We start from the raw sequence: 10,831 nt of genomic DNA on the forward strand, positions 1-10,831 counted from the left end.
AAAAATGCTTGATCTGATGTCAGCTGGAATAAATATTGATACATGATCAGGTATTTCATCATGGGACTACACCTGATCATGTATCAGGAACTGCATTTCTATACTTGTCCATATTAGTAGAAGAAAAGTAAAAGGCCAAAAAGGATTGAAAATGAAATTAGCACTTTCTAATGCAGTATGGACAAGGTAGCCCCAATGCAGAGTAATTTATTTAGGTAAAAATAAGTATCGAGTTGGGATAAAAATGGTTAATATCAATATGTTTAATATAAGCATTGAGTCAGGATAAAAATGGTTAATATCAATATGTTTAATATAAATATGTGGAATTTAGTGTAGGATTTAATTTTGTATAGATAAGAAATCAATGTATTTTAAAATAATTTGGAACAAGCAAATGGTATAAGGGTGAAATAATAAACTGAGGATAGGGAAGGGAAAAAGGAGTATTTAAATAAATAAAGACGAAAAACAGCAATAGAAGTAGGATAGTGGGAATGTTCATTTCACCCTCGTCCATACTGTATTAGAAAGTGCTAATTTCATTTTCATTCCTTTTTGGCTTTTCACTTTTCTTCTACTACTATGGACAAGTGTAGAAATGCAGTTCTTGATACATGGTCAGATGTAGTCCCCTGATAATATACCTGATCATGTATCAATATTTATTTCAGCTGACATCAGATCAAGCATTTTTGCATTATCTACATCAGACCATTTATTAAAATGATCCCCCCCCCAACATCTGATGATAGCTATACCATTTTCATTTTATTTGCATTTTATTAGTATTTTGTTGTACTAATTTTAGTTTACAGTTTCCCCACTTTATATTGTCTTGGAAATTCAGCCCTTAATTTACTTAATTCATCATTCACTTTCACGTCCATTTATGCATACTTAATTTAATTTAATATTAATACATCTTATATATATATATATTAAATGAGTAATATGGTAGGTAATCATGAACCTCTTATTGTTGTTTGTTTCCTTTCAATTTGGGTGATTAACCACAGATGAAGTCATCCAGATTATAGGTAGTATACAATGAAAAGTTTTGTATATTATCCTTTGTATATGTGTAACATAATTCACCTATGCATTTTCTATAGATTTATCCAGGTATGTCTCTTAATATAATTCTCTTATTATAATCTTTCCCATAAAATAATAATATGGCATACACATACACACATTTATATATGTAAAAAAATTTACAATATTTATATTTGTAATAATACAAGCAGAAATATGTGAAGATACATAGTTTTGAAATTTTGCAGTTTTTCCAAAAATACAAAAAGTATAGTGTGGCCATTTTCATTACATCTGAGGGCATGACCAGTGATGAATTAAAATGACTGCCTTTAGCTTACATTTATTATTACTCTTTCAAATATTGATACAGTGCACTCTCTTTATAAAATTTTCACCAGTTTTCAGTAGCCTTGTGTCATAGCAAAAACTAACATTGCAAAACAGAACTCCATTTTTAAAATTTTTAAGGTATCAGCTTGACATTATCACAAAAATTAACTCTTCAAAACAAAGGTTTGTTTGTTTGTTAGTTAGTTATTTGGTTTTTAGGGGCATAAGCAACTAAGGCCATATTGCTCTGGGGGTATGCTGTGGTCATTCCCTGACCTTTCCGCATCCTCCGTATTTGGTGGCGACGGGCTCGAACCTCTGTCTAATCAAGAAGCATGTGCTACGCACTGCTGCTCCGTCCCACCTGGCTACGGAGGAGCCTTCAAAACAAAGGGAAAAAAACTTATTAAACTATTATCACTAATTAATAATAGGATTTTATTTTTTCACAAATAGCATTTCTATAAGATCAAAAATACACATACTCTTCATGAGTATCAATCTCCATTTTGTAATCCAAAGAATATCCTGAAAAAAAAAAAAAACGGACTACATAAGAAATAGAACCGTTCAAAAATAAAAAAAATCAAATATTATTAACAGATAAATTATTTAAATTAGCATTAGTATAAGCCATATAGTGCAAGGAAGACAGGCTATTGCTGCATTGACCGGCCAAAAGAAAAAAAGTAGATAAATTATACACTTCCCTCCTCATTAATTATCCAAATGACCTATGAATTTCTTCAAACAGTCTCAACTATCTTTTGAGGAAACTTGTTCAAGTAATTGCCAACATGTTGCCTAAAAGAAAACTTCTTCAATCTAGTCTAAACCTCTTCTCCCTGCAATTTGAATTTATGGCCCCCAGGCATAAATTCAAATTACAGGGGAAGAGGTTTGCACTATTCCTGAAGTTTAGAATATTCATAATAATAAGCAATTTAATTACTCTTATGCATCTAATAATCATAAAAATTATGTCTATAATCACTGAAGAAGCACTGCTTGACATTGATCATTAACCACCCATTACAACAACAGAATTCAATCAAACATGATTTTTTCCTTAGTGAAAGCATATATTACTTCCTGCAGAATTCCACATCTACCTAGATGTTACTGTATTTTACTCTAAAACACTGCCTTCATAAGTTTCTCTACCACTGAAGTCAGATTTGCATGTCTATAGTTATCTATACAATACACAAAGGCATTGACTGGAACTTGTTGGTTGGTCACTCACACACTACTCAGACATTTGTGGATTTATTGGATGATTGTTTTCTGCAGTAGCATGTTCGAGAGGCAACCAGAGAAAGTAATACTCTTGATCTGGTTATCAGCAGTGATCATTCATGTATTAAAAATTGCAGATAAAGGAACCACTAGGCGGCAGTTATCACAGTTTACTGATGTGGGATTTACTTAAAGATTTAATTACCATCAGGGGTAAAGGAAAGGGTTTTTGCTTCTGTAAAGGTGAGTACAGTGGTCTCTGACAGTTTTTAAATTCTGTACAGTGGGATCAAATGACGATGTTACCAACAGTAAATTCTAAGTGGAAAGCATTCAAAGAATTAATCGTGGATGCTACTAAAAGTTTCATATCTATTAAGAAATATTATTCAAGGTTTAGGCCTAAATGGTTATCTAATGAACTAATGAGACTCGTAACAGAGAACAAAAATGCATGGGATGCATATAAATTATCAAGCGACTCAGAAGCCTATGGCAGATATAAGCTAGTCTGTAATCAGGTCACAAAAGGAGGTTAGGCCGGCGAAGGCAGATTACGAGAAATCCTTGGCAAAAGATGCTAAGAAAAACAGCAAGGATTTCTTTACTTATATAAACTCTAAAAGGAAGGGGATGAATCTGATTGGTCCACTTGACATCGAGTCCACTTGAGGAATTATTAAGGTTTGAAAATGGCAGAAGGTTATCAAATTGTAGCAGGATCCTTAATGATTTTGTAATAACTGAAAGCAAAGTGGAGGAGAAATTGTTGAAGTTAACATAAGAAAAGCACCTGGGGTGGACGGTGCTTTTCTTATGTTAACTTCAACAATTTGAAGTTAACATCAAATTGTTAACTTCACCGATATTATATTTTTGCATTTTTTTCTGTTAAAGACTCTCCTAATTGTTTGTTGGCTTCACATGATTCCTAAAATTAAATCCAATATACAATGTTTCATGAAGAGGAGGAGTTTTGAGGCATAAATATCGTATCACATTCGCGTCAATAGCCTGTAGTCTGTAATTGTGTGTGGTCACAATTACAGACACCTTTGAGCCTGCTAAACAGACATATAAATGGTACAGCAGGTTAAATTCTTAGTCTTACGGTGGTTTTAAACCATCCAGAAGGCATGGCAGAGTCTGCGCTGAGACAACAGAACCCAAAGTTAATGAATTCCTGTTTTTGTTTTCTGAGTTGTCTGTTTTGCATGTGTAAAGTGTGAACCGACGTGTTTATGACACTGATTTACACAATTTTTTTTAATATACATTTATAATTTTTTTAGATATCATTTATAGCTTTTTTTGCCTATATTTCCAATGGGAAATAGTGTTGTCCCATTTTATGCCAGAAATTTTGTGAATTGTATGCACATAGTCGAACAAGGTAAGCCTCGTCCTCCTCTTTCAAATTTACTGTGCAAGTACAAATATGCAAAAACTGAGTACATGAGACATTTCCTGTTTCACAATATAATACAGTAGAAGGGTTAACTGGATGTGAAGTACAGTCAAGACGTTTTGTTGGCGTTGTTTATTATTCTCCAAAGAGAAAGGTGTTTGGAAAAAGTATGGGTATTCTGATCTCAATATTTAGCTGCAGCAATGCAAAAACATGAGTGCTCCCAACCACAAGTTCAGTTATTTTTAAATCTTAAAATGTTTGGAAAACAAAGAATTGACACTCTCATTGACAGTCAAAGAAAAATTTAAATTAGCTGCCGTAATAAACAAGTAAAGAAAAATAGAGACATTTTAAAAAGATTAATTGATGCTGTATGTTATTTGGCTAAGCAAGAGATTCCTTTGAGAGGTCATGATGAGACTGAAGATTCAGCTAATCAAGGGAATTATACAGACTTTTTAAATGTGCTCTGTGATTATAATCCTCTTTTAGACGGTCATTTAAAGGCATTGACTGCATTTCGAGGAACTTCTTCCACAGTACAAAATGATATCATTAACGCAATGTCTTTATTTCTTTATAAAGATGTTATAAAGAAAGAAATTTCTTATGCTACATTTGTGGCCATTCTTCTGGATGAAACTTCTGATGTCATATCAAAATCGCAGCTATCGAACTGTTTTCCGTTTTGTCCATAACGGGCAAATACAAGAAACGTTCATCAGATTTACAGACATAATTAATGACAGAACATCTAGTGGTATTTTTAAACTTTGTAAACAGAAATGAGGAATTTAATATTAAGGACAAGTTGGTCAGCCAAATTTATGATAGTGCCTGTGTCACGAGTGGACATATTAATGGGTTGCAGAGTAAAGTTATCAAGGCCTATCCTTTGGCAATATTTACGCATTGCTACACCTACATTTTGATCTTAGTTCTGAAGCAAAGCCTCTTGAATATCAAGGAATGTAGATTGTTTTTCCAAACTATCAGTGGATTGGCAGCATATTTTTCTAAATCATCAGAAAGAGTACATGCTTTGGAACATTTTGTTGCTAAAAAATTACCCTCCATCGCATCAACCAGATGGAACTTTACTTCCCGTTTAACAAACATAGTAAAACGTCACAAAATTCAACTTATTAAATTTTTTGAACACATTATGGAGAATTCTGGGAATGGGACATGGATGCTGTAATCAAAGCTTGTGATTTTTTCTACTTCTTGCAAGATTTTCAAACAATTTTGTTGTTAGAAATTTTTTCTGTTCTGTTCGGCTATACTGATGTGAATAATACACTGCAAACTTCATCCTATGACATATTGTACTGTTGTGAAAAGGTGCATGATACTATGAAACAGTTTAAGTTAGGTATGACAAGAAACATGGAGTTGATAATATCTGGGTTTCTGCAAAGGAAAAGCATATGGTTGAGGAGATGAAGCCTAAAAAATGAAAAGGATCTGAAAAAGAGGAGAAGAGAGCGAATTATACCTTCAGTTATACCAGGGAATAGTCGATTGCATGTGACTGGAGATGGAGGAAAGATACTCTTCACTTTCGAAACTTTAATTTTTTATTTTTTCAACTCCTTTGGAGCGAAAGATATGATCAGTATGCGAAACCTTTTCCTGATAGTATTCTAGAAAAATTAAAGGATTTCTACAGATCAGTTTTTGACTACATTCACTTGAAAAATGAACTAAAAGTACTCTTTTTCTTTTGATGAATTTGTGAGGAAACCAGTGCATCACCTATTAAAATTCATGCAAGAAAATCAACTTCAGGTTGCATTCAAGGAAATTTATAAATTAGAAGAACTTATCATGAGGATTCCGAGTTCTACTGCTACTGTCGAGCATTCTTTTTCGGCTATGAAGAGAATAAAGACGTGATATATAGAAGAACACAAATGCAGGAAAGGTTATGCAGACTAAGTTTACTCGCCATTGAAAAGACATTGCTGATGGAAGTGAAGAAAGTACCTTCATTTTATGAAGATGTGCTAACACAATTCCTAAGGCAAAAGAGGAACTGGAACTGATGTAAAATTAGTTTTTTAAGCCTTTCTTTGATTCAATCCGGAAAAAAATAATACTTTCCCAAGTGATTAATTTTTCAGATTTCTGTGCATATTATATGGTTGTATTTAAAAGTTGGAAAAAAATCACAGATATTTCATGCATGCCTCAATGATATTCTAATCTTCTCACCACAAAGCGTAAACCCACTGTGCTTCTCACATAAAGGTGTGCGTAACGCATTAGCTATTATTTATTTGACGGTGAACCTTTATGTTGTCCATAATTATGGACTGTATAGTTAAAATTATATTAGTTAGTAAATTAAAGTATTCAAAATTATTCTACAATTGCATTAGACCAATTAAGAAGTGCGCTGCTGTACTATGTACTCTTAAAACTTTCACACGTCTATAAAAATGCAATCTTACTTTCAAATTAACATATGAATTTTGTAGCAGGGATTGCATAACCCCCCCCCCCCAATAAATGTGCACCCAACCTAAATGGGCATGTAAAGCCACTGTTAAAATTAGTAATGTCGATTCTGTATGAGCTTGCTTTCTGGCAAATGATGCAAGAAAGAAAGCTTATACAGAATCAACAACAAAAAAAAAAAATCTCATTTCATTACCCTCCAATAGTTTGTCTAATTCTTCCTTGAATTTATCCAAACTATCCACCTCCAACAACAATGGGTGGAAGCTTGTTCCAGCAATCAGCCACCCATTGGCTGAACATTCACACATCTATTCTGCAACCATCATTCCTCAATTTGAATTTATGTCCCCTCATGTGGATAGTCTGAGCAGGAGGAAGAATCCCAACCAGCATGTGGCTAGTTGCCAGATTAAATAATTTGCAGAACTGAAGCCTTTCTTGGTAAGAATATCCCTTTGTTCCCCTCACCAGTCTCTTTACCCTTCTCTGTACCCATTCCAGCAGCTCTACATCCTTCCTAAAAAATCAGATCACCAAACTTATATGAAGTACTCAAGATGTGGCCTGACCATTGCCTTACACAATGGGATAATCACCTCCTAATACCTGCTAGCAAAAATTCCTCCATATCATTGACAAAATACCAATGAGCTGTCCTGCCAACTTCTCTGCACTGATCAGAGAAGCTGAGTGGTCAGGAGCAGGAGTGTAATGGTACACACTCTTTGAGAGGACCGTGGTTCAAGCCTGTGTCTACTAAATACGATTAAATTTTGTATTGATGATTTATTATAAACTCTACTGACCCAGTGGTCATGGCGGAGTATAAACAAGAACTTTTCTTTTTTTCCATATCTGACTGCACAATTACCCTCCAAGTCCTTTTTTCATTTTTCTCTACCCTGAGTGCAGTACTACACAGCTAGTACATTATTCTGGGATTACTATTACATATGCAGTACCTTGCTTCATTTGTCAATATTATACCACCACTTTGCTTATTGGAGGCTTGAAGTAGTGAAACCCATGTTTAGTCTCTAGAGCAAAGCTTCCGGCATCCCCCTCCCCCATACTTCTCCTTCAACCCAAGCACGGTACTAAGTACTATAGGTTTTGATACCTTTCGTGTTTGGGGTTTTCATAAAAAAAAAAAAAATTAAACTTCAACTGCCATTTCTCAGACCATCTGCATAATTTTTCTAGATTTTGTTGCAGTAGCATACTGTCATTAATCATGTTACCAACCTCTGTATCATCTGCAAACTTAGACATTAAGCCTGATATACCTTCATCAATATCATTAATAAACACAGAAAACAACAATGTACCCAGCACCGAAAACAGAAGCCCACCATTAATAATATTAGTCCATGAAGTGCAGTGTCCACTGATAGCCACTCTCTTGTTTTCTCCCACTCAACCATCCCTTTAGCCATGCAGTAACTTGTCCTTAATGCCACACTGCTCCAATTTGTACAGCAGTCTTTTAAGTACAACAGTATCAAAAGATTTCCTGAAATCCAAGTATATGATATCGAAATAATTTTTTGCATCCAGTTCCTTTGTCCTTAATGAGCCCATGCTGTGACTGGGGTATAACTGCACTCCTGTCTAGATGATTCTGCACTGCTTCTTTAACTAGTGGCTCCATTATTTTACATGGAACTCAAATTAAGCCAACAGGTCTGCAATTATTCTGTCACCTTTTGATTCCCCTTTGTGAATTTGGGATATATTCACACAACCCCAGTCCACGTGGAACCCCCTGAATCGAAAGATGCTCTCATAATTATGACTAAGGATTTGCTTATCTCCTTTGCTGCCTCCCTTAATATAATTAGATAAATCCCATCTGCCCTAGATATCATTTTTATGTTCATCTTCAACAATTTCTCTTCCATTTTCTTCTCAGTTATTACAAAATCATTTAGCTCCCTGTTAGTTTGACAAAATTCTGGCATCCACTTCCCTAAAGTATTCCTCATGTGTGAATGCAGATGCAAAATAACCAGGGCTGGATTTAAACTTGTTGTCGCCCTAAGCTATAACATGTATGAGGCCCTTCTCTCTCTTACAGTTCACCTGTGACAATATTAAAAAAGGATTTTTTTAAGATGGAGCAAGGCCCCTTGTAATGTGAAGACCTAAGCGGTAGCTTGTTTAGCTTATTTGTAAATACACCCCTGAAAATGACTATTTAGTTGTTCGGATTGCTGACAAATGGATGGCTGATATCAAATGGACCAATGAAATTCATCCCTTTCCTTCTAGTGTTTACATAAGTAAAAAATCGTTACTGTTTTTCTTTGCATCCCTTACGAAAGATTTCTCAGGAATTTTTCTTCTCTTCCATGGGATTCACATCTGGTGAGTATGGGCTTGGCACAACCAGGGTCCTGAGCTGGATATCATCATTCTTTTCTTTCTTGGTGATTCCCTTCTACTTCTCTTTTTCCCTCTCTCTCTCTCTCAGGTGACTCAGAATTTTTTTTTTTTGGCTGGTGCAGCATAAGCTTCAGGCTTCCTTGCACCATATCACTCATAATAATAATAATGTCTCATTGGATCATCTGCCATTGATTTAAAACTAAGCCTTGAATACTGAATGTTTTTCAGAAACTTTGTAAGTATAATTAATAAACTTTTATTTTATTTAAAGGTAAAACTGAAATTAATACGTATAGAAATTTACTGGTAAAAGGTAGCCAATCATTAGTACAATAAAAGCACAACTCGAAAAACAAAATACATGTTCATATATTAAAGTTAAAATCTGGGCCTGTCACAGGACGGGGTTAAAGTTTACAGAAGGGTACGGATACCTTGAATGTTCAGTGGGCGTGGCCTGCCTGATGCCATGTTTGACAGGCGTTGCTTCTCCGGAGGGGTCACGTGATGTTTATGACGTCACTTCCGATCATGTGACATGACGTTTGGGTCATGTGCCATACGTGCGTGTGGAGACAATTGACGAGACAGCCCATTGCCCTAGTAAGCCGGTCACATGACTTCAATGGCGTTATGCCCGCGCTTTTCTTCGAACTCAGCAACCGGCCATCTCACAGAATGTATATCAACGGCGGTATTCCAGGGACGTCCGCAATAGCAGTCTGAGAAAATGCGGGCACCCGCTTGTACACATGCGAAGTAGCACTAAAATCAATGCATTTTGACCACCGGCTGCGTGCCGGTGGTCAAAATGCATTGATTTTAGTGCTACTTCGATTTTATTGATTTTAAAAATTTTTTTAAAAAAAAAAAATTTTTTTTTTTTAAATTATTTTTTTTTAAAAAAAATCATATATTGCCGGAAGAAATATTCATTATATTTATTATTATTAGCCATATGTTACGAGTGAATAACCAATGAAAAATCAACAGTTTACAAAAAAACATACTACAAAAAACACCATTCATCTAGCCCCAGATCTTGCACTACACCGTACACCCACTAATACGCAAAGACTACTCCGTGGTTAAACGAAACCGGATGTTAAGCGATAGAAATTTCCCGTATAAGCTTTACTAAAAGCTACTTTTCAAATATAACCCTTCAAAGTTTCATCGTAACCAGTTTCATTACAATATCACTGCTAAAACTGCACCGAGTTCTACACCTCAGAAAGATGTCTTTTTTCTTTTCTTTTTTTTTTTTTTTTTGCTTGGTCTTTAATTCTGACAGAGTTTCCTATTAAATTTTTTTTGGCATACTTGCATTATACGGCACAGATTAGTAACATATCTTACTTCTCTGTGTTCTACGGTGTATATCAATGCGCCTGACGTCCTTCTTGCAAATCTAGGTTTAGCGTGTTATGACACTTATTATTTTTTTTATTATTAGCTATATGGTGCAAGGAAGCCTAAGGCTTATGCTGTATCATCCAAAAAACAGAATTCCCCAGTTACCCTAAGAGAGAGAGAGACAAAAGTAGAAAGGAATCACCAAGAAAGAGAAGAATGTTGATATCCAGCTCAGGAGCCTGGGAGTGCCAAGCCAATACTCACCAGGTGTGAGCCCCTGGGGTTTCCCCGAAGGGGGCAAAAATACATAGATTGAGAAAACACCCTTTTCTCCCTCTTGGCGCTAGATTATTCAAACAAAAGAAATATAGTTTTTCATTTTAAACGACTTTAAACTACTACTTTAACCTCGATTTTCATTTTAGATTACTAAAAGAAGGTTACATTAGTTTACGCCACCAATTCGGGACGGATACGAACCTAAGGGGGCATAAATTCAAATTAAGAAAGGACAGATGTAGAATAGATGTGCGAAAATTTGCCTTTAGCCAGCGGGTGGCTAATTGCTGGAACAAACTTCCATCTGTCGTTGTGGAAGTT

The 10,831-nt window shown here is 35.1% G+C and overlaps 1 protein-coding gene across 4 annotated transcripts in view; it reads right to left on the reverse strand.

Annotated features, from left to right (window-relative positions):
* LOC150087310 (cytosolic phospholipase A2-like) overlaps positions 1-1,894 on the reverse strand; it is a 228,467-nt gene extending 226,573 nt beyond the window's left edge. For 3 of the 4 annotated variants that reach the window (XR_016546878.1, XM_090371978.1, XM_090371975.1), the window contains exon 1: positions 1,857-1,894. Coding sequence is in view for 2 of the 4 variants with exons in the window: in XM_090371978.1 (XP_090228104.1) it covers positions 1,857-1,879 (23 nt within the window). In the remaining 2 variants the exon portion in view is untranslated. The remainder of the gene's footprint in view (positions 1-1,856) is intronic. The other variant, XM_090371976.1, reaches the window with a different exon arrangement.
* Between the last annotated feature and the right edge of the window lie 8,937 nt (positions 1,895-10,831).

The sequence above is a fragment of the Mastigoproctus giganteus genome, chromosome 4 (assembly GCF_048544385.1).
Source record: "Mastigoproctus giganteus isolate SK-2022 chromosome 4, ASM4854438v1, whole genome shotgun sequence".
Taxonomy (NCBI): domain Eukaryota; kingdom Metazoa; phylum Arthropoda; class Arachnida; order Uropygi; family Thelyphonidae; genus Mastigoproctus; species Mastigoproctus giganteus.